Source organism: Lupinus angustifolius, chromosome LG02, assembly GCF_001865875.1.
Source record: "Lupinus angustifolius cultivar Tanjil chromosome LG02, LupAngTanjil_v1.0, whole genome shotgun sequence".
Classification (NCBI taxonomy): Eukaryota; Viridiplantae; Streptophyta; class Magnoliopsida; order Fabales; family Fabaceae; genus Lupinus; species Lupinus angustifolius.
This window is the reverse complement of record NC_032010.1, coordinates 11,963,642-11,989,215: the sequence shown is the minus strand read 5'-3', so window position 1 is coordinate 11,989,215 and position 25,574 is coordinate 11,963,642. Positions and strand designations below refer to the sequence as shown.

Here is a 25,574-nt window from a genome sequence, read left to right as displayed (position 1 = left end):
ACTTAAATAAAATGAAATTAGCTCAATCATAGATAAAATTATTATTTATCAATCCAAATATATCTAACGTATCTCTCAAGCTAAAGCTTAATAAGTTTTAAGCTTGTTACAAATAATTCATTTGAAAATAAAATTAATCAAATAATTATATGGACTCCATAAAAATTGTTGAAAGGTGTTGCGAAAACATCAAAATGATCATCGATGAGAAATGAAATCACAACTAATATAATTCACTACTATGACAAAAAATGCACCACCAGAATGATTGTCAATGAGAAGAAAATGTAAGACTAAGATTGCAACTAAGAGAGTGGTGAATTAGTTGACTAGAAATTATGGCCACTTTTTCTGCAAAATGAAAAGTTAAAGTGTAGCGGATAATATTGCAGAAAATAAACAAGAATAAATCAAAGAGGTAAGGGAGAAGTGAGTACACATATTTTATACTGGTTCACCTTCTTGTCCACCGAAGGCTATGTCCAGTACTCTTGCAGCACAAGAGATTTTCCACTGAATATTATGAGTTGTAATTACAATATCTCACCCCGACATCTCTATGTACCTTACACACTCACTAATACTTATTACCTTGGAAAACATCTTTCCAAGTAACTCTATCCCCTTTCAATTCACACCCTGTGAAAGAAAAGTAATTACACTGAATGAAGAATTTGAATGATGACTTGGATTACCTTTACAAGTATGAAATTTAATAACACTTACAATCCAATCAACTCTTTTGTATACTTAGTAAATAATGCTCTTTAAGTTTACAAAACTTTGAAACACTTTACTTCAAGCAACTCAGAAAAAATAGCTTTGAAAGTTTGAGTTCAAGTTGCTAGAAGTTCAGAAAACTATTTCAGAAAAGTGTAGGAAAGTTGTGAGAAAAATGTGAAAGAGTTATGAAAGAGTTGTTTTCATTGTAAGTTCTAAGGCCTTTATATAAGCTTTCAAATAAGTTATTGTGCATTTATGAAAGAGTAGAAACTGTTTGTAATAAAGACATTTCGTTTGGGATGAAAACCATTGAGTTTCAAATCTGAAAAACTGACGTAACAACTCTTAGTAACCGATTACAACAAGTGGGTAATTGGTTACCCAAACGTGACATTTTGAAAAATTACATTGAGTAATCGGTTACTCAAACTCTCTGTCCAACAATGAATTTAAAATTCACTTAGAGTAATCGGTTACTCCAATTTAAATATTGTTGGATAACTGATTCTCATTCATGTAACCTGTTACTCAAATTTCAGTAACTTGTTACACATTATTTTGAAAAATGTTTTCATTTAAAACTTGAAGTGTTTCAATTTCTTTTAAAATATTTTGAGCATTACTACTTTGATATATTAAGGAGTATAGGATAGAAGTACATATTTAGACTTAGACTAATTTTCTTGAAGCTTTAATCTTCTTGGTCTTCATAAGTAATCTTCATTTTCTTCTTTTTGGTGATGTTGGTGTCTTCATCAAAATCTTGTCAAGGTAAGGAGCAAAGATCTTCTTCACAGAAAAATCATTGGCATAATCACCATCAGAATAAACGCCGATGGGATAGAAGTCATTACTGACATAATTCTTCGATTTGAGAAAAAATGCATCACCGAAATGAACATCGATGAGAATAGAACACAATGGTATAATCACTATTTGAATGATCGTCGATGAAAAAATCACTACTAATGTAATTTGTCAATAAGAAAAAACGCATCACTAGAATGATCGTAGGTGAGAAGAGAATTGAGTGATATAATTACCATCGAAATAACTGTGATGAGAAAAGAAATTAGTGTTCATATAATGTATCACTTGGAGATAAGATGTTATCAAAATGATCATCAATATGAGGATAACCCAATATATTAAAGTGAAGAAAATGTATTTTCACATTAGAACATGTTGATATTTATTTATTTGGATGACTTTTGCATGAAATTTGGAATTATTAGATTGAAGGAAAACAAAATGAACGGAAACTGACACAACAAATGGAGATGACTAATTGGAGTTCATAATTTTTGGCATCTCAGCAGTGGAATATTGACCAAACAGGCCACAGAGGATGAAACTGCTTTGATACAATATAGAAGTTTAAGATGTTAAAGATAGGTCAAATATGAAATATGAGTTTGTCCAAACAATTTATTATATAAGCAGAAGTTGTTACAAACAATTAGATGATAAAATCAAATAGCAACTAATAGTATAAACTTAAACCAAATATATCTAAGAGTCAACTCATAAACCTAACAAATCAAACCCTATTTAACTTAATTTCGACTCATTCATTTAATGAGTTCAATTTTTAGCTCAAAATTAAATCATTTGAATCATAAACCAAATTTATTAAAGTAAATAATGAGTTGAATTTCAAACGAGTATTAAATTAATTCTGGCCCAATAGTCAAACTCTTGAATTGAGATGGCAAAACGGGCTTCCCGAACCGTTTTGCCTGTGCCGGCAAAAATTTAAGCGAGCATAGACATGCCCGCATTGTCTGAAAGAACAAAATTCAATATCTTGCCAGTTTTAAAGCGAGTTAACGGATAGCCCACATACATTGTTGAATAGTTAAAAGTTAACAAAAACTTAATATTTTATATGAAGTTGAGCATACACATTATATCTTAACTTATTTTAAATTTTTTTAAGTTTTTTTCTTTAATTATGTTCACGAACAATGCGCATTGCCCAATAAAAATGTCAATAGATTTGATGGACAAAACATGCAAATGAGCAAATTTTGTACACCAAAAACTCTTACTTATTTATTTTATTTTTAATAGCTAAATAAAAATACAAAATTCACATCACAACAAACCACGCTCTTTGCATGTTCACTCCCACTCTTACTGCTCAAAGAAGTTAGAAAGAAACCTCATTGAAACAGCGTTGAACCATTTCCAAACACAATGGCCATCGCTAACGACGGTGGCGACAGGAGCAACTGCGTTGTTTGCTCATCCGACGCCGGAAGTGTGGAGAGCTCTCGCTACTTCCATTCTCGCCGGACGGTACTTGAGATGCTCCGAGACCGAGGCTACGACGTGCCTGACTCCGAGTTGACTCGGTCTCTTCCCGAGTTCCGTTCAATCTTCGGTGAAAAACCCAATCATGAAAGCCTCACTATCCGTGTTTCCCTTCTCTCTGATCCCTCCAACAAGGTAAACAAAACATTTATGTCCAAATAGGTAACGTAACATAATACTCTAATATCTGAATGTGTTGTGTAGAAACCATTGTTTTAAATTGCGAATGCATAACCACAATATTGCGACTGTGTGACTGCTGTAACTGCATGAGACCGCAAACCCATTTGAATGTAGCCGATAACAGCGGAGCTCGCCAAATTGATGTGTACCGGACTCATAGGAGCTAGTAATCAGAGATAAGCTTATAATGGTGACATTGTTGTTGCTGTAGTAAAGGAAGCTGTAATCAGTAGCTGTTGCTATTGCGGTAAAACTTTGACGTCTCCAACAATTTGGGACAAATGTGGCCATAATTGCGGTTGCAGTATATTTTTGGTGACTGCCAAGACCTTAGCATATTGACGTATTACCTAGATTTAAACCCTTTGTTGATATATTATGATATATGATGAGTCTGTGCTCAAATAGCTTGAATATTTTTGTGTGGGGTGGTTCTGGTTGTGTGTGTTGGTCAGAAAGCCTTATTGCCGGATTTATCACACACTGAAAAACTTACTAATTTTATGCTAGTGGAGTGGGATACAGTAGCGCAATGCATAAGCAAATGCAAATGATGTGCAGTTTTGATTTCAAGTCCGGTCATACAAATTTCAAAATGTGGAAATTTTTATCTTAGGTATGTTTCATGGATGAGTTTGATAGAAAATCATAAAGTTCAAACCCTAAATGTGTGTTTGGTTTGGGACAGTGTTCTAAATTGTGGTTGTGGTTATATTGCAATTACCATATTTGTGCAAAAATGCAATCGAAGCAGCTACAACTGCGTCCGTGATGCTGTTGCAAAGACTCCCAAAACCACAATTGAGGCTGCAGATTGCAATTGTAAACATTTATTTGAAGTAATAGGAGGGTTTAGGGAGGTAGGAAATCCCTTGATTGGTTTAAATTTTTTGGAGGTGAAGGGTGGTAAAATTTGAGAGCTAAAATCCCTCCTATCCAATTTAGGCTCGCGGTTGAAAATGGGGTTCTATAGGGAAAGTAAAATATATGAAATAATATTTATGTGTTGAATGGACTATTTTGTGTTCTCATATTTTTTTAAACTCAAATTTGCCCTTTTTCAGAAGCCAACTAAGCCCCCTCCTCTCCCACATACTAGATCATGTTTTCAGAATTGTATGAAACAGAGAGCCTCTCCTGTTGTCAAGTTGGCGATGTTTCATTTCTTTTATAAGTAACACTATCAATTTTCTGTAGGATTCTACTGGCATTTGGATGAACAAACATAGAGTGTGACTAGATCAAATTTTAGCTATTAGTATTCCTCCCAAATTTGGGTCGCTCGTGTTAGACATGGATAGTCTCTTAAAAATAAATATGCTCCTTTTGGTTGCTCTATTTTTTTTTCTTCTACTATTTTTGCTTGAGAATAAAAAAGGAATAAGTTTTATGGAGGATCAATATGGATATTATTATCATTCCTGCTGTCCATTCAGTGCTTTTGTTGTTGGTACAAATCTCTAACAAGCCATTTCCTCTCTCTAGAGAACCCTGTGACAATCTGTATGATAGTATCAATGGTTTCTTTGCTTTTTGATGGTAAAGTAGTTTTATGTTATAGGCTATAACTAATGAAAGAAAAGCTACACCACCAGAACTTTTTGCCAGAATTGTTGTCAGAATTATTTGGTATGGTTGTTTGATGGATGAGTGATCTCTACCACTTTATCCGAGAACCACATCTGAATTTTTCAGAATTTTTGTGAATTTAACTAGTTTTTCTCGCTGTGTAGCTTTACTCATAATCAATATTTGATAGAGAAAAATTATAATGGGGGAATGATTCAGCTTTGACTGTTTATTTTCATTTTTTCCTACTTATATGTCAAGCTTTCAGAAATTTGATGGATCATCGGCTTTGTGTATTTAGCATAAACGTGACTCATTTCTGAAATCAAAAGACCCCTTTTCTTGTAGAGTACAATTGGTTTGCTGAAGGACATGCAATTAGTGATTATGCCAGAGGAATGATTGTTTAATGTTAAAACCATTCATTTAGGTCGCTTCCTTTATTTTTATATGTTGCAAAGGGATGCTATCTTGTTTGAAAGTTTTTATTAAATAGAAGCCTACGGAATAACAAAACAGAAGAATTAGAAAATTACCTTTCTGAGTTCATTTATAAGAATTCACTCCTATAATTCCAGATTTGCATCATATACTCTCCTGCAGAATGGTTTACCTTTTTGTGTAGATTTCATCATTTGTTACATGATTGCATAGAATGTGGGATACAGTTTTTGTTAACCTTGTTATTGTTGTACTGTTGCTCAACCAAGTCTCATGTGCAGGTACTGGTTTGCTTTATGGGCACTACTGATATAATAAGAAAAGAAACTATCCGTGCTTTACATATCGATATTGCGGAGAAAGAAAGATTGAATAGGCTGATACTCATTGTGCAAAGTAAAATGACTGCATATGCACAAAAATATTTGGATGCCTCTCCATTTAAAGTTGAGATTTTAAATGTAAGTTATTCCTTCCATTACTTTTTTTAATGCAGAAACTGATAGAGTTCTGTTAACAATTCAGTTGTTCTTGTACTATTGTGCATAATATGTTCAAGAGCCTAGAAAATACGTGAAACCCCTTTTGCCCGAGGCCCAGGGGAGGGGCAAATGGCATGAGTGTTCGCTTTGCTCATCTATGAGGACCATTACTAGGTTTCGTAGCAATTTAGTTGTTCTTGTAAAACTATTATGCATGATATGTTCAAGAGCTTAGAAAATATGTGAAACCCCTTTTGCCTGAGGGGAGGGAATGCCCTGACTCCTGATTGTTCGCTTTGCTCATCTATGAGGACCATTTCTAAGTTCGTAGCCCACAATAGTTATAAGTAAAGAAACAAACTTATCTGGATTCTTGCTTTTTGCCAACTCCCCTATGAGCTCATCTAATATCACTTAAGCTGTAGCATATATTGAGCAAAAAGAGAATGCTGCAAAATGATGCCTAGATGCACGTTTTCTACTGAGCTCGTCGTTCTATAATGCTTTTAAATACGATGTTATGAGGAAAATATAAATTGTATATAAAGCTGTTAGAATTGGTCCATTTCTAAATTAGCAGATCAGTTTTAGAATCCTGAGGTGTCTTATGCCTATTTCAGTTTTGTTTTTATATAGAAGGTGGCTTTACGCCCATAACACCACATAACTTTGCGTTCAGATCAATGACTTGCTGGTGAATATCACAAAGCATGTAATGCAGCCAAAGTATCAGTTACTGACTGCTGATGAGAAGCAAGCACTTCTCATGAAGCATAGTTTGGAAGAGAAGCAGGTAAAGTATGTGTCCAAAGACACTTTCTCATTGGATTGGCTGTCTATAAAGCACTTCGTAAGATATATTCCTTTTGAGTTATGAGTATTGCAGAGAGGGAGTACAGTGATTTCAGGAAATCATATATAATACAATAATATTGCATGTATAAACTTGTAAAATATAACTACATTAGTAGTTGCTTGGCACTAATAGGCTGAAAGATAAAGATAATGTGCTTCAGCCGTTTGCCTTAGAATTATGAACTAGTTATACTGCATTCCCTACTCATTTGGATTCTTTGCAGTGCTACATATTGCATTTGAAAAAATTCTTACTGTTCAATTTATAGTGTCATTAGTTATATCTTATCTTGTTTCCATTTTCAGCTCCCTCACATGCTGAAAGCTGACGCCATAGCTCGCTACTATGGGCTGGAGAAAGGACAAGTAATCAAGATCACTAACAATGGTGAGCTAGTTGATTCTGTTGTTTCTTACCGCTGTGTTGTGTAGTAGTTACGTTACTGAAAAATCCAGTATTTAGTTGGAGACTAACATGCTTAAAATAGGAAGAAACTGTTAACTAATAGACTGAAACTAGCAGAGTATATTGTGTTTGGTGTCCTGTTGCTTATACATTTTATCCATATTTTAAATTGCATTTATGGTTATTACGATTATGGTTATTATAACCATTCTAGTGTGAATTATTTTATGATTAAAAAATAATTTTAAATTCATTGCGGTCCAATACATCCCAAATGTGGTCGCGTTAAAGTCTAATGTAGCATATCATTGTGTTTAGTGTCACATCATAATGGCAGTGTGATGCAGTCACCACTACTATAATATTGTGGTGACATAAAGTGATGCAGTCGGCAATGACTGCATTTTAAGAACTTGTGACATGGGTGACCACCTTTGGTTGTTGGTATCATTTCGTATTAAGAGGTGTAATTACTCACTTTATTTCATATTAGTTGCCTGCAATTGTTCGATTGTTGGGAGCGACATTTGTTGAGAGAGACAACCATGCACCCAAAAGGGATTAGTTCCTTAGTCAAGAAGGGTGATGAGATATCCTTAATAGTACAAAAAAAAAAATTAGTTTCCTGCTGTTAATAACACTAAATTGCACAAATAACTAGAAATGAGCCAAAGTGAAGAGAACATGTCTTCTGAGGTTTTAAGAATGTAAGAAGAATACTAGTGAGAGATAATGAAGAGTACATTACTCAAATCGATCACTAAGGGTTAGTTTGGAAGTTAGATTTTGGAGGGGAAGAGAGAAAAAGGGAAGGCTTTGGAACTATGAAATACACTTGTTTCATAGCTCCCAAGCCTTCCCTTTCCATCTAAAATCCAACTCCCAAACTAACCATAAAGGGTTCTACTATTTTAAAACCATTTTATATATTGTATTTGACATGGTATACCTTTGTACCTATCTCTTTCACTACTTATATTCTGTACATATATCTTTCACAATAAATGAAAAAAAAAAATACCTAAGGACACTGTATGTTGCAATTTTTTCATGTTCACCAAAAGTTTTCTCTTACAAATTTTGCTTTTAGTATTCCAACTTTTCACGCAATTTAAAACCTATACAAATGAAGTTTATAAATAAAAAAAATAAAGAAAACTTAAAGCATATTTGTGCAGTTTTACCAAAATGAGGTCCTTGTATAATTCTTTGGTTCATACTGTACTGGTTAAAGAGTTTTTTTCTTCTATTAAGGGTATTCCTCGACTTATTGGTAATGAACTAATCTTTTTTCGAGGTATATGATTGTTCTTTCTTAACAAGTATTGCTCTTAAGAATTGAATTTTTAATTTTTTTGGTCTTTCTAAAAATTTAGTGAAATCATTAACTTGTTGTTAGGTTTTTTTGTTGGAGTTTAAGGGAATGCTTAGAGCCTTGGACTGAGAATATACCTTGGAAATGGGAATAAAAGTTTCAGCACATTCACCGGTCATATTGATATTAGGATTCTCTACTTTTTTATGAAGTGTTAGAGTAACTCAATAACTTGGAATCAAAAATTTAAAAGGGGAGAAATCTACTTACTTTAAGAGTAAGTTTTTTAAATTTACTTCTCATCATATTTATCAGTCCTAAGGAAATTTAATGATTTAAATTAATGAATAAATCTAAACTATTAGATGTCCATGAAATTGATGGTTATGATAGAAAGTAATTTTGGACTTAGTGAATCCTCCTCAATTTAATTTTTTTCACTTTATCAGATTTTTAATGAGGGAGGTGAGTTTAAGAGTGATGATAATGTTACTCGTCTGACTTAACTGTTCGGTTTTTCATTGAAAAAAATGTATTTTCTTAAAGATAAATAAAGTGTTTATTTTTTATAGAGTAAAATAATTAAATAAAGTCAATAATGATAATCAAATAAATATGTTTATGAAGTCAAATAATTACTTTTGTCATTTCTGAATATTACAGTAATATTTTTGATTTTATACAGTAATAATGAATTTTTTGTTAAAAAGTTGTCATGATAATTTTGAAGTTAATGTAACCTTCATTTCTTATGAGAGATTTTTTGTTTCTTTGCATCTTTATAAAAACATTTTTATAATAATTTCATAGACAAATTTAATATATGTTTCTCTTTCAACTTTTCCATAATGTGTTTCTTTTTCAACTTTATCATATCAATGCTAAGTTCACCAACTATGGTGTACTTGAACCATTTGATGAAATTCTTCAAAATATGTAATACTTAATTTCTGTGATGGGCATCTGACAACCGCGATAGAAAATTTTAAACTCTTCTGTTAGTCTGAAATAAAGTTACAATCGAAATCGAACATGTAATGTGAATCTATTGCATTTTCAAGGAGTCACAAAAACTCCTAATGTAAAAACTGTACTGAATTGGTTGATTTGACTAAAACCCCGGCGTACCGACATAGTATTGTATTGGCTAAGCATCAAAATCTTTCTAAACTGACTGGTTCAAAACCGATGAACCAGTGGGCTCTCCGCAGCTTAAAAAAACAGAATCAAAAGGCGTTTTAACCTGGTGCAATTAACTCCACAGGGTTTCACTATCAATCATTTCACGTTCACTTTCACTGTGAGATTCTACATTTTTTCTGCAAATCTGCTTCTGCCTCTGTCCAAACCATTGTGTCACCGTCCAAACTGATGTGTTTCCGTCTAGCCCGCGCGTCACTTTGAGGTAAGTTTATATTGTTGGACCCCTTTATATGTTAATAGAATTACATATTTTCAGTTCTGAGGATGAAATGGAGTTACAAAATCTTATTCTTGTGCTGGATTGGTTCCTGCTTAATTCTTGCGGGAGCAATGTTTGCTATTTGTGGCAATGAGTTCTGATATGTGTTTTTTCAATTGTTAGAAAATGAGTTATGAAGATTTCAGATGCTGCAAGTAAATTTGGTCTATCGATTTAGGTTCAAAATTGAGACATATAAGTAGGAGTAATGATTTCTATTTGAAATTTGGTCCACATATTTAGGTTATAGTTAATTTTGGTAACTTGCATACATTGATCTTTTGATAGAATGAATCGATGAATATATACATATATATACATATATATATATATATATATATATATATATATGTATATATATGTATATATGTATACATGTATATATGTATATGTATATACACACATGTGTATATGTATATACACACATGTGTATATATATATATATATATATACATACGCACATATATATACATATGTATATATATATATATACATATATATTACGAGGACTGATCAGTTTACACACAAATTAAATTATACTACTTAAACTCAATCTTATCATTTTTTTAATCTAACAAACCATACGAGTAACACTTACAAGCTATTAAGATTCATCCTTTTCTCCCTTATTATCTCTTAAACTCACCCTATATGGTCCGTTAAATTTAAAAAATAAATGGATGAGATTGAGTATAACTATTGTAATTTAATTTGAATGTAAACTGATCCAATATAAAGTGAAGCCTTACTTGGACATTATGAATAGTCGTTGGTACTTGTAGTTAAAAAGAAATCTTTATACTAATGGTTATTGGATAAATTCATAACGTTCTTCAATGTTGAAGAATTTGATACACGTAAGTTCATAACACCCAACATTTTGGATGTGTTTGAGAAGCATGCTCATGCAGATCATGATTTGCTAGATAAAATAACAAGTGAGATGTGAATATGTAAAGACGTCGAATTAGATTTTGGAAGATCAACTACTATAGGTAAACAAAGTAAAGTGATGCCACATATAAGATGAAAACGGGTAATCCTATTGCATGAACAACAAATTATTAAGATGCAAAAAGAGTTAGATGAACTAAAATTAGAAAATGAAACTCTTGATTTAATCTACTCTTGCAACTCATGTTTTCAAAATGTTTTATATCTAAAGAAAGTGACATATGACTTTGGCATAGACGAGTTGCACATGTCCATATTAAACATGTAGATAAATTATCATTTCACGATTTGGTTGATGGACTATCTAAACTTAATTTCAAAACTAAAGAAACTTGCGACACTTGCCAAAGGTGTAAGCAAGTCAAGAATTCATTTGTTTTGAAAAATATGATATCCACAACAAGGCCATTGGAGGTTCTTCACATGGACTTTTTGGACCGTCACAAATTATGAGTTTTGGAGGTAGTTACTACGCGTCGGTTATTGTGGATGATTTATCTAGATTTACATGGACCTTGTTCCTTTCTGTAAAAAAGCGACGCTTTCAAATCCTTCAAAAACTTAGCCAAGAAAATCCAAAACCAACTTAACCTTAAGATAGTATATACGTAGTGACCATGGTGATGAATTTGAAAACCACTTGTTCGACAAGTTTTGTAATAAGCATGGTATCCTGCACCAATACTCGGCTCCTCGAACCCCTCAACAAAATGGAGTTGTTGAGAGGAACAATCACATATTAGAGGTGTTGACTAGGACCATGCTTAATGAAAGCAAAATGTCTAAATATTTTTGGGCCGACCTAGTGCATACGACCTGCTATTTTTATAAATCGAGTACTCCTAAGGTCTAAACTTTTAAAAACTCCATATGAACTTTTGAAAGGCCGAAAACCTAGTATATCTCATATTCACACTTTTGGATGCAAATATTTTATTTTAAACAATGGAAAACATTGTTTCGGAAAGTTTGATTCAAAAGCGGATGAGAGTATATTTTTGGGGTATTCGATGCATAGTAAAACATTTAGAGTTTTTAACAAATACACCATACACGTAGAAGAGTCGATCCACGTTCATTTTGACGAATCTTCTCCAAAAGATAAGAGAAATGTCTTGTATGATGATGTGGCAAGTGCTTTGTAAGAAGCATATACTAAGGACTTGGAAAAAGACAAAGAGGCTCAGGATGATCAAGAAGTCAGTGAAGATCATCAGGACTTTCCGAGGGTGTGGAAAACCAAGAAAGACCATCTACTTGATAAAGTGATAGATGATATTTCTACGTGGGTCGTAACCCATAATTCTTTGTGCAATTTTTGTAATTTCGTAGCTTTTGTATGGCAAATAGAGCCTAAGACCGTAGATGAGGCCATAGAGGATGATCATTAGGGTATAGCTATGCGAGAAGAGATAAACCAGTTTAAACAAAATAATGTGTGAGACTTGGTCCCTAAACCAAAAGATCATCCAATAATTGGCACCAAATGGGTCTTTAGAAACAAACTTGATGAATCTGGCTTAACAATACGAAACAAAGCACGCCTAGTGGCCAAGAGATACAACTAGGAGGAAGGTATCGATTACGATGAGACCTACGCCCCTGTTGGGAGGTTAGAGGCCATTAGGATGCTACTGACATTTACATCAATCATGAACTTTAAATTGTTCCAAATGGATGTCAAGAGGAGCTTCTTGAATGGATTCATCAAGAAGAGGTTTATGTTGAGCAACCGCCCGACTTTGAAAACTATAAATTCTCGAACCATGTTTATAAACTAAAAAATGAACTTTATGGTCTGAAACAACCTCCTCGAGCTTGGTATGATAGACTCAATATCTTTCTTTTATAAAAAGGGTTCGCAAGGGGCAAGGTTGACACAACACTCTTTATCCAAAAATCAGATAATCATGTTTTGTTATTACAAATATATGTTGACGATATTATCTTTGGAACTACTAATGACCTCATGTCTCAGGAGTTTTCTGATTTGATGCAGGGAGAATTTGAAATGTCAATGATGGGGGAGCTTACTTTCTTCCTCGGATTACAAATTAAGCAAATGACAAACGGAATATTTTTCCACCAGTTATAATATTGCAAAGAGCTACTTCGCAAGTTTGAGATGGAAAAGTGCAAAGAAGCGTCTACACTCATGACATCCTCCTATTACTTAGGTAAAGACAAAAAAGGAAAAGCGGTAGAGGTAACTAAGTATCACGACATAATAGGCTCAATACTATATTTAACTACGAGTCACCCTGATATAATGTTTTGTGTTTGCATGTGTGCGAGATATCAATCTATGCTTAAAGAACCACACTTTAATTATGTTAAACGAATCATGAGATATCTCAAGGAAACCCTAAATATGGGATTATGGTATCCTAGGGATGCCTCACTATCCTTGGTAGGATATTTCAATTCCGATTTTGCTGGTTGTAAATTGGATTGGAAAAGCACTAGTGAAACTTGCCACCTTTTAAGCAGCTCCTTAGAGTCACACAACAAAAAGCAAGCTTGTATTGCTTTATCCACCACCGAAGCAGAATATATTGTCGTCGGTGTGTGTTCGCTCAAATCCTTTGGATGAAGCAACAAATTATGGATTTCGGTCTCAAGCTAGAAAAGATACGTATTAAATTTGATAATACAATTGCCATAAACCTATCAAAGAATCCCGTTTTGCATTCAAGAATCAAACATATAGAAATAAGACATCATTTCTTGCGTGATCATGTTAAAAACGTTGATCGTGTACCTGAATTTGTTGAAACCACTAAACAACTAGCTGATATTTTCACCGAGCCCCTTCCACGAGATGCATTCTTTGTTCTTAGAAGAGAACTTGGAATTCTTGATGAACAATATCTCAACTAGTTTGGTTAATGGTATTGTGTGCCTTTGTGTTTATAAATTGCATTCATGATTATGTGTTTATGTGCTAGAAGTGTTTAATTCTATCTAGAATAAATTCTCAGGTTAAGTGTCTTAGCATGCTATTGTATTTTCTGTTTGTACTATATTTTGGTGAAACCCATGTTATTTAATTGCTGCAAAATTGCTATTTTGCATCTTGTTGAACTCTTTTTAACTATGTCGATGGATTATGGATTATGTTTGTATGAGAATCTTGATCTTATCTTAAGTGTATATCATATATGTTTGATTAATATAGGCCTTAACTGAATACATTTCATATTAATCATTCCATGACTGATTGTTTATATACATGATGGATATGTTATATAAATCTTGTACATATTCTGTTTTTAGTCAGTTTAATCAATTAAATGCAAATGTTAATCGATTAAATGCATAAATCAGTGCACTTGTTCAAGCTTCTTAAAACTGATTAGTCGATTATAGCCCATACTTAATCGATTAAGAACAATTTATTTTCATAAACTTTTATATATCTCTTACTTTTGACCAACTATTGTCATATTAATGCCAATGCCGTTTGATACTGTCGAAAGGGGGAGAAATATGCTGTTTTGTTGTTTGAAGTGTTTTACAGGTTGTTTTGCTTCCGTGAGTATGCTACCTACATTCGCTTCAATTTTTCACCTCGTTACTTGGTTGAGGGGGAGAACAAAGTGAGGGGGAGCATCACAACTTTGATATTATGCAACTTTTTGCAAACACTTGCTAATCATCATCAAGCTCATCAAACAAGGATTTGGTGTAGAGTTTGTCATCATAAAAAAGGAGGAGATTGAAAGTGCAAAGAGTCAAGACTTGCATATTTGAAGTTGACCTTGGTTTTGATGAAGACAATGTACATACAAGAAAGCTTGAAGATCTTACAACAAACAACAAGCCGGAGATTCAAGGGTGATATCTATAGACTTAGGGCTTTGTAATTTTACTTTATTAGAAGTCTTAAGATGATTGCCTTAGATCGAGTCTAGGTTAGGTAAACCTAATTGAGAGTCTCACAAGAACTTAAAATGAACAAGACTAAAATTGAGACATAACATCTAGAAATTATATGATAAGTACGCTCATGCATCTACATACATGATTTTATGCATTAAAGGTATAACATACTTGGAAAACATGTATTGCATGATCACATGTCAAATAGGTAGTTTACCATTTAACAAGAAACTAAAGTTTATACATCATAATCGATTATGTGCTCTATATAATTGATTAAATATATATGTGAGAAATCATTTAATCGATTATGTATAGTATTAATCGATTATCATAAATACAATTACTAACCAATTTGAAACTTATGGTGTGTTAATTGATTAAGTTATTGGTTAATCGATTAAGACATAATAGAAAACCAGTTTTTAACAGCTCGTTAATCGATTAAGACACAACATAACCGATTAATGTTAACATTGGTGTGTTTTCTATAAAGGCTATAATTCTAGTCCATGTGGCATAATTTGAACATTCATTTTCATACATTGCATTAGAGTGAGAAATTGCATTACGATAGCTAACAGAGTGATAACATTCTGAATAGGGCTTAGATATTCATATTATTGTATATATCTCTAGGTTTTTCAATGCATTGTATTCTTGTATAGGTTTCTTGATTTCTTTAAGAGTGAAGTAAGGAAAATATTTTTCTAGAAAAGTGTGCAAACCTTTTTACGAAAACCCTTTCCATTAATTATCATTTAGATTAGGTTCTTGTGGGTTTTTCTGCTTAGAGTTTAGGATTGAGTTTAACCGTTGTATCCGGGTATTAAGTACTCAAGACAACTCTTAGAAAACAATAACGAACAAGGAAATTGATCTCTTAGTGAGTAGTATCACCTCAAGAGAGATCTTGATAATCTTCACAAAGACTAGGAGGTCTTGGTTCGAGCATTACCTAGGATGGGGCCGAATCGCGAAAGGATAGGAGATCAAAGTAGGCGAGTTAGTTAGGTCAAACCAAGGTTGTGAAGCTTATAGGTGCCATGAAAGAAGCGACTTAGTCTCGTTGTAATTGGAAGTGTGCGTTTATATAAACACCGATTTCAATAGTAATGAAAAAAAATCTCCCAAGATCAGAAGGCGATGCCTGAATGTAGTTTGCAATGGACCGCAAACGAATCAGGATGAAAATTCCTTGTGCACAATTTTCTTTCCCTTATCTCCTTTACTTTAGATATTTACATTCTTGTTAATTGATTAATTCTGAGTTGCATGTTATAATATGTGTTGTTATCATTCTGTAACTTCTTTAATTGATTGTATAAAGATTAGTAATTGGTAACTTTTTGTGCAAGAAACCTTAAAATCAAGAAGTGCAAGATTTAGAATAATCGATTATCCACAAGCATACTCGATTAAATCCAAGCACTGCTTAATCGATTAGGACCAAGCTTAATCGATTACGTGCAACAATTTTCAGTTCTGCACAAAATATCAAAAAAGCGGAATAAGTGATCCGCTACACCTATTCACCCCTTCTAGGTATGTTCTAACCTACTGGTATCCAACAAAATTACGATATAAATAGTTGATAAATTTTTTTAAGAGTAGGAGACAAATATAAATTTGAAAGATTTGCAATAAAAAAAGAACTTTGAGGGTAGATAAGAAAATATAGAAAAAAGCAAAATAATTGCACTGGTTTCAACGCCCTTATTAGCGTGTCTTCTAGTTTCCAATCATTATTATTAGTGTGCCAAATGTGGATTTTCGTGCCTGATTGTGAGTTTTTTCGTACACTCTAGCTCCTATGTAATTTCCCAATCATGGTATGGAATTTGGTGCATTGCTGCTTTCTGCAACATGAAGTGCGCATGACCAGTTGTGGATAGACATGTGCTAAACCATCTCTTTCTCAATATTATAGCCAATGTGTGTTTACATGTGCACCACCAACAACCCCAGTGCATTTCCACTGAAGAAGCCTTATAGACATCCTTTCAAGCACTAGAAATAGAAAATGAATCATTTGTAAAGGATGGATCACTTATACTCAACCCTTAACTGGCTACTGCACCCCTTTTGATGACAAAGGTCATGGTAAATGGGAGTTATCATTCCGTAAAAGGCTTAGGCAAGTATGCACAAGGAGTGGAAATCATAATAGCCCATCCTGTTAATAGGGACTAGTATGACCTTAGATATAAGCCAAATAGAGCTAATAAAGCAAGGATTGTAGAAGATAAGAGAAAGAACAAGGCAGCCCATCTTGGGAAGTTTAAATATGAAGGTTAAAGGATTCTCATTCCACATATCAACCAGAGTTTTGTGAGAGCAGGCTTTGATGGGTTAAAATATGATTGCATCAATTAATGAGGATATAAAGGAAGTCGTGATAGGTACAATCATGAATGGTGATGAACGATCGAAGCTACTGCAACTTCTAGATGACTATAAGGGTGTATTCACATGGTCGTATGTTGAGATGTTGTGGCTAGATCGAAATCTAGTAGAAAACAAATTGCAACTAAAACCAAATTCTAGACCGATTAAGCAAAAGTGTGAGTAATGAAGCCAATAAAACTCTTTACCAGTCAAGGAAGAAGTGCAAAAATGGCCAGAAGACGGGTGTGTAATAATTTCTAGGTATCATGTTTGTGTTGCCAATTTGGTTACATTATCAAAGAAATGAGGTAAACTTTGAATATATGTTGACTACCGACGTCTCAATAAAGCTAGTCCAAAATATGACTTTATGGTAACTAACAAAGACATCTTAGTCAATAACACAACACATCACGCCTCGTTCTCATTCACCATATCAAAATGGTTCCATAAGACTTATAAAAGACCACATTCATCACCCCATGGGTTCTTTCTATTATCAAGTCATGCCATTTTTATTAAAGAATGCTATAACTATATACCAAAGGGTCATTGTCATTATTTTCCTTGATTTGATAGATAAAGAAATTGAAATCTATGTCAATGACATCATATGAAAGTCTGAAACTGAGGTGGAGCTTGTTGAGAATCTACCGAAATTGCTTGAAAGAACGCATAAGTGCCATTTAAGATAAACCTGACAAAATGCAATTTCAAGTAAAATCTCATTGAGTCTTGGATTTCATTGTTAGTCAAAATCGCATCGGGGTAGATCCTGAAAAGATCAAAGCCATTATTGAAATGCTTGCTCCTAGAACGGAAAAGGAAGTTAGGTGAATTCTTGAGAATACTAAATTGCATATCCAGGTTTATTTCACAACTAACAACAACCTATGAACCCATATTCAAGCTATTAAGAAAAGAACAGATGATGAAGTCAAATGAAGATTGTCAAGTAGCATTCAAAAAATCAAACAATATTTGACAAAGCCTCCTATATTGTTGCCTCTTATGTAAGACCAACCCATAATCATGTATTTTACATTGCTAGTTAAATCCATGGATTGTGTGTTAGGGAAACATGATGAGTTAGGAAGAAGGGAGCAAAACATCTATTATTTGAGCAATAAATTTAGTTGTTGGAGCATACATGTTGTGCCTTAACTTGGGCAGTACGTCGTCTTAGGCAATATATGTTGAGATACATTACTAGGTTGGTATTTAAAATGGATCCGATCAAATATATTTTTGAAAAACAATGATATTTTATGTCACCCAAAAATCTATAAAAGGAAGTGTCATTGCTGATTGTCTAGTCAGTCAAGCAATAAGTATAGAGGAGTTAGTGCTTGAGGAATTTCTCGATGAAGGAATAAAACAGTGTTCCAAGACACATATACAAAGTAAGATAGGTGAACAATGGTTTTCAACGAAGCCACCAATGCGTTTGAGCATATAATAGGGGTAATGCTAATCTACCCTGAAAATAATTTCATCTATATCACTATTAGACTATTATTGATTGTACGAATAATGTAACAGAATATGAGGCATGCATATTCGACTTAAGAGAAGCTCTAGAGTGAAATGTAAATTCTATAGAATTGTTTTAGAGATTTAACTCTATGAATTCACCAAATGAAGGTAGAATGAGAAATTCATGATAACAAGTTGTTATCTTAAAGAGATCATTTCCAAGGGTTAGTTGATCAATTTGAGCGAGTGGGTGTCTATCATATACCAAGGGAAGATAGATAGAAATGCACTAGAAACTCTGTCATCTATATTTCAGATAGATGGAAATGATTTGCTAGTTATCAAAATTAAAAGCAAGGACCCATTATTATGCAATAGAGTCATAATCAGATTGTTGACCTTGGTATTATGATGTATAGATAAACCTAATGCGCAAGGGACATCTTTCTGATGCTTCTGAAAATGACAGAAGGACTCTAAGTAGGCTACTTTGGAATCTTCCTGAATGCAAACATGTTGTATGAGCGAACTTATGACATGGTACTGCTTAGATGCATTCAAGAGGTGCATGAATGTACATTTAGACACATATATGCTAAATGGGCGTGTAATGGCCCAAAAAATTCAAGGGCTACTATTTCTAGTTAGTGATCGAGGCTGTACTCGATGCAAATAATATAGCAATTAAAACTATAGTACTAGGAAGTGACTCCTATGTCGTTTCCCAATGATGATCTTTTAGGTAAAGATTCAAACACTTTATACTCACAGACACATGGTTTTTGTTGTTGTTGAATTGTATGAACATAAAGCAATGTATAATCAGTAAGTAATCATTATAATAAAACAGTTAAATTGCTTTGGTTCGTTTGTTCACAACTCAATCCTTGATTTCAAAAGCTAAATTTCAGATTCTAATCATTATCTTCCTAATTTCTACAGTTTCATAACCTAAGCCTTTAACTAAGCGAAATCAACATAAACATGAAACATTAACAAATCCACACAAACTAAGCATTCATGCACTAGAGGAAATCAACTAAGCGAAGATAAACTCATAAAACTGTTTCTAAACAATGGGATTAATCATACCACATTCAGAAATAGGATAGAGAAATCAATAATAAAGAAACCAGAAATGCAATAATAACAAAACCTCAAGAGTTGCGATACATTCCCAAAGGAATTCAACCTAGAAGTTTAGCCTTCCATAAAGTGGAAGAAGCAAACCTAAAATGGAGAGGAAGAATGAAACCCTAGCAGAGCAAAAATGGGCAAAACAAAAATGTCAAGTTTCAAAAGTGATGGAATGTAAAAGTATGAGTGAAAATGAATGGGGAATATGAATTTAACCTTTCTAAAATGCATAAAACGAAAATGGGCTTAAAACAATGAGTCCAAAACTAAAAACGAATTTACAAATGAAAACTCATAAATTCAAGAATACAATCTTCACTTCAACACATATCCTCCACTTCTGCAATGCCAAAAATGTCATTGGTGCCAAATATGATATGATAATAGTAATACATTTAATCTGGCCAAATAATCTCAAAGTAACTCATTTTAGGAATATTAGTCTAAAATACTAAACCATGCCAGACAATGTCAATGTGGCATCAAGAATCATTAATATGGTAAAATAAGGTTATGAATAGTGTATAATATTGCTCATCAAATATCCCACACTTAACCTCTTGCACTCCTAGACAAAATCATAAAATAAGGTTATGCTAACCAATATGCAACAAAGTGAGTCATGTAAGAAAATAACAAAAAAGTAAGAAATGCAACACCAAAGAAGATCACATACTTCACAATGAAATCTAGGAAGTGCAAGGAAATGAGAAAAATCAAATACTCAAGAGTGAAAGAATCAAATCAAGATATCCGTGAACATCATCCAATGAATTCAAGTATGCAAAGAAACCAATCAAACCAAGAGGCAAGTCACAACAATGATGGAACCTCACAAGATATGCTCTCTAAAGTGTTTACACTCATGTGTCTTAGGTTGTAAGTGTTTACACTCAAAGCACTTCATGAAAACAAACACAACCATAGGCTTGACAAACCTTTAACATCAACATCATAAGCACATGCACATAAATATCAAAAGGATTTTTCAAGGTTGTAATGGAAAAAGGACAAGGTAAGATAAATATGAGATATGTAGCTAAAACCAAATGGAATTGAGGAGCAATGAGGAATAAGTAAAAAGTAAGTGTAAATCAACCCCAAAACAAACATAAGAACTAACACCTCTAATTCCAATTATCTTTGCCTCACTCAACCTTTTATTCACTTTTGTTTCTCTTTTTGTTGTTTTTCTTTTTGCTTTTTCGTTTTTTTCTTTTTTCTAATGCTTATGTACAGAATTTTATCAACCATTAAGACATAACCAAAAATACACAAGAGTTGAAGAACAATGCACCCTTACTTACTTAATACCCATTCCCAAAACAATTCCAAAGCTCCAAAATTTTCTAAGGTTAGGACAATCATGGTTTTTCACTTATAAGCTTGTAATGATATAAATAACAAGGAAAATGATAAAAAGTCTCAAATGGGCTATCAAATGATAAATTCATTCAAGGTAGGCTTATATGGCTAAGTGACTTATTTAAAAGAAATGTCTAAATCACTGCAATATGTGCATGTGAATATGAAGTATCAACAAGAAACAAGTCAAGTTCTAGAGTGCAAGTAATCAAGAGTGCAATCACACATGAAAGAATATTAGATGACATACAACAATCCATCCACAATTAAGGCTCAAAGTCTCACAAGGGAGAAGTCTATCACAATTGTTTCAACCTCTCAATTCTCAAAAGCAACTTGACATATAAAAATGCATGGACTCACACCACAAGATATCATGACTTAGGTGAAAGAAATTATGAGAGAAAATGCCCAACCCTAAGCAAAACCTAAAATAAGAGAAAAGCATGTATCGACATAAACCTACAACCGACAATAGTCTCCCCCACACTTAAACTACACATTGTCCCAATGTAGCATAATCAGAATATCCAGACATACATATCAATCAATGGTATTGGACAAGTGCAATAAAAAGTAGAGAATGAGAGAAAGAAAAACTCCCTGATTAATGGAGGGAGGAAATTGGGTTCAACCAATGAGTCATTCTCTAGAATTTCATCCACTAAGGAAGGACTTGTGACGAAAGGCTTAAGGCGATGCCCCATTAACCTTGAAGCTCTTATATATTGATTCACCATTGATTTCTATAGCACCATAAGGAAATATATTAGTAACAACAAAAGGACCAATCCACCTTGAACGAAGCTTACCACTAATGAGTCCAAGCCTAGAGTTATACAACAATACTTTTTGGCCAACCAAAAATTCCTTTCTAGAAAACAAGTTATCATGGAATCTTTTGGTATTCTCTGTGTAGAAATTAGAGTTCTAATAGGCTTCTAAGCAGATCTCATCGAGTTCATTTAGTTGGAGCTTTCTTTCTTCACCAGCTTGATCAAGAGCCAAGTTACAAGTTTTCACAGCCCAATATGTCCGATGCTCTATCTCTACAAGAAGATGACATGCTTTACCAAAGACAACCCGATAAGGTGACATCCCTATGGGTGCCTTGTAAGCAATCCTATGTGCCAAAAGGGCATCCTCAAGTCTGTTGCTCCAATCCTTTCTGTTTGACTGCACCATCTTCTCTAAAATCCTCCTTATCTCTATGTTGGAAATCTTAGCTTGCACATTACATTGGGGGTGATAAGGTTTTGAAATTCTATGAACAACCCCATATTTCTTGAGCATAGCTTGAATGGATCTATTGGAGAAATGAGTTCCTTGGTCATTAACAATGGCTCTGGGTATGCCAAACCTGCAAAAAATGTGAGACCTAACAATATCTATAATAACCCGAGCATCATTAGTCCTGGTGGGCTTAGCTTCCACCCATTTAGAAACATAATCAACAATAAGCATAATATAGTAAAAGGCAATAAAAATAGGAAATGGATCCATGAAATCAATACCCCAGACATCAAACACCTCACAAAACAAAATACGTTGTTGAGGCATCTCTTGTATCTAAGAAATGGTACCACTTGCTCTCTGTCATTGCTCACAAGTGCTACAGATCCTCCATGCATCTTTGAAGATGGTGGACCAATATAATCCAGAGTCAAGCACCTTTCATGCTATCATTTGGGTACCATAATGGCCACCAAATATAGAATAATGGCAAAACTGAAGGACTAACTCAATCTCCTTATCTAGAATGCATCTTCTAATAACCTAGTAAATACAAAATCCCCACAAATAGGGATCTTCCTAAACAGAATATTTAGCATTACTTTTAAGTTTGTCATTTTGAGCTCTAGATGCCAGTAAAGGAAAAAAGATGCAACAAATAATTAACAATATTAACAAACTAAGGGGTGGGGAAAGAAACAGAAATATTCAAAAGCTTTTCATTAGGAAATCATCTCTGATAGGCATAATATCAATAGCTCTCTGAATCTTGATCAAGTGATCAACCACCAAATTTTGTGCTCCACTCCTATCACAGATCTCCAAGTTAAACTCTTGGAGTAAGAACATTCATCTAATCAACCTTGGCTTGGAATCAACTTTCTTCAACAGGAACTTCAAAGTTGCATGGCTAGTGAAAACAATAGATCTAGAACCAAGAAATAAGATCTGTATTTATCCAAAGCAAATACAATAGCTAAAAGCTCTTTTTCAATGGTGGTGTAATTTTCTTGTGCAACATCAAAAGTTCTAGAAGTATAATAAATTACCCTACATCTCTCATCAAAAGAGACGATCCAATCAGGTGCGTGGATAATAGGAGTGATGGTCAAGGCACTCTTGAGGCAATGAAATGCCTCCCTAATTCTCTCATCAAAATCAAACACCACCTCCTTTTGCAACATGTTGGATAGTGGAAGAGCCTTCTTGCTAAAATCTTTAATGAACCTGCGATAGAAACCTACACGACTAAGAAAAGAACGAACCTCTCGTACGTAAGAGGGGTAAGGCAATTGTGAAATAACATCTATCTTGGCAAGATCTATCTTAATCCCCTATTAGAGATCACATGCCCGAAAACTATGCCCTGGTCTACCATGAAATGACATTTCTCGTAATTTACAAGAAGGTTAGTTTCAATGCATTTATGCAAAACTCTATCCAGACTATCCAAATAGACATCAAATGGAGATCCATAAATAGTGAAATCATCCATAAACACCTCTATGCAACTCTCTAAAAAGTCGCTGAAAATGCTCATCACACACCACTACAATGTACCAGGGGCATTGCATAGGCCAAAAGGCATCCTCCTATAGTAATAGTGCCAAAGGTGTAGGCGAATATGGTCTTCTCCTGATCCTCAGGAGCAATATGAATATGGAAGAACCTAAAAAAACCATCAAGAAATCAATAGTGAGATTTACCTGCTAAACGCCCAGCCTCCTATAATCAATGCAGACTCTCCAAATGTTCTACACTCTCTAGTAGGAAGCAACTCGTCCCTCTCATTTATCACCACGTAATTCCTGTCTTCTTTGGAATCACCTGTATTGGACTCACCCAATGACTATTAGAAATGAGATATATAATCCCAAATTGTAGAAGCTTGGTGACCTCTTTCTTCACAATATCAAAGATCACTAGATTGAGTCTCCTTTGTGGTTGCCTCACTAGTTTAGCTCCATCCTTCAAGAGTATCCGATGCATGCATAGGGATGGGCTAATACTAAGAATGTCCAACTAATGGCCTTCTTGTGCTTCTTCAGTACTTGTGGCAACTTCTCCTCTTGATCGACATAAAGAGATGTGGTAAGAATAACATGGAGCTTCTCATGATCCTCTAAGTAAGCATAGTTGAGGTTGTCATGTAAAGGTTTAAGCTCCAATAAAGGTGCCTACAAATTAGATGGAACTAAACTAGTAGACATAGATGTTGCAGCCTGCACCTGAACTAGTAAACGAGACTGCTGCATGATTTCTACAACAATTGAGTTAGTGCAATTTTAGTATATAGCATTTGGATCAACAGAAATATGTAGAAACATATCAATAAAAGAATTACACATTTTAGAATTAGTGCATGCATGACAAGTGTATGAGTCTATCAGTAACATAGAATCAAAATCATTGAGAAAATCAGAGATATGCTCATTAGTTAATTCATCAAGAAAATCAATATGAAATACATAATGGTTCTCGGATGGATTCTTCATAACATCAAAAATATTAAACCGAACCACAATATCACCAAATTCCATAGAAAGTGTTTAAGCATGGACATCTATCTTGATTCAAGCTGTTCTTAAAAATGGACTCCCCAAAATAATAGGAACTGTGTTACAGGAGGATCTCTCTTCCATATCAAGAATGTAAAAATCAGCAGGAAATATAAGTTTACCAACCCGAACCAAGACATCCTCTATCAAACCAACAGGGTAGGCAATACTCATGTTTGCTAATTGAATCACTATCTTGGTAGGTTGCATATGCCCAAGTGAAAGAGACATAAAAATATACATATGCGTAACATTGATTGAAGCTCCTAGATCTAGCATGACATTCTTAAATTTATTATTGTAAGTATCAAATGGCAACTAAAAGGGGGGTGAATTAGTTGTTGGAAGAAATGGTCGATTTTTTGCTATGATATCAAAGTGTTTGTGCAATAGAATATTGATGCAGAAATTTGTGAAGAAGATCTTGCTCCTCACCTTGGCACGATTTTGATGAAGATACCAACATCATATAAAGGAGAAAAGGAAAAATACTTATGAAGATAATGAAGATTAAGCTTCAAGGAATTTAGAGTCTAAGTATATAGGTACTTCTATCCTTATAATCTATAATATACAATTAGTAGTAATGCTCAAAAATTATTTTAAAAAGTAATTGAAAACTACAAGTATAAATGATTACAATTTTCAAAATGCTGTGTAACAGGTTACTGGTGTTAGGTATCAGTGACAAAATACACCTAGAAGAGGGGGATTGAATAGGTGTTGCGGTTCCCAAATATCGCTATTCACACCAAAGCCCTATTCTGGAAAATCACCCACTTAATCGATTAAAGAACTACCTTAATCGATTAAATAACACAGAACAGAC

General features: G+C 33.8%; 1 protein-coding gene across 1 annotated transcript; it reads left to right on the top strand.

The window, feature by feature from the left end:
- Positions 2,819-7,152, top strand: LOC109335925 (DNA-directed RNA polymerase V subunit 5C). The gene is made up of 4 exons (XM_019572202.1): positions 2,819-3,174; positions 5,514-5,693; positions 6,394-6,507; positions 6,876-7,152. The coding sequence occupies exons 1-4, from the start codon at positions 2,923-2,925 to the stop codon at positions 6,999-7,001; spliced, it is 672 nt and encodes a 223-aa protein (XP_019427747.1). The 5' UTR covers positions 2,819-2,922; the 3' UTR covers positions 7,002-7,152.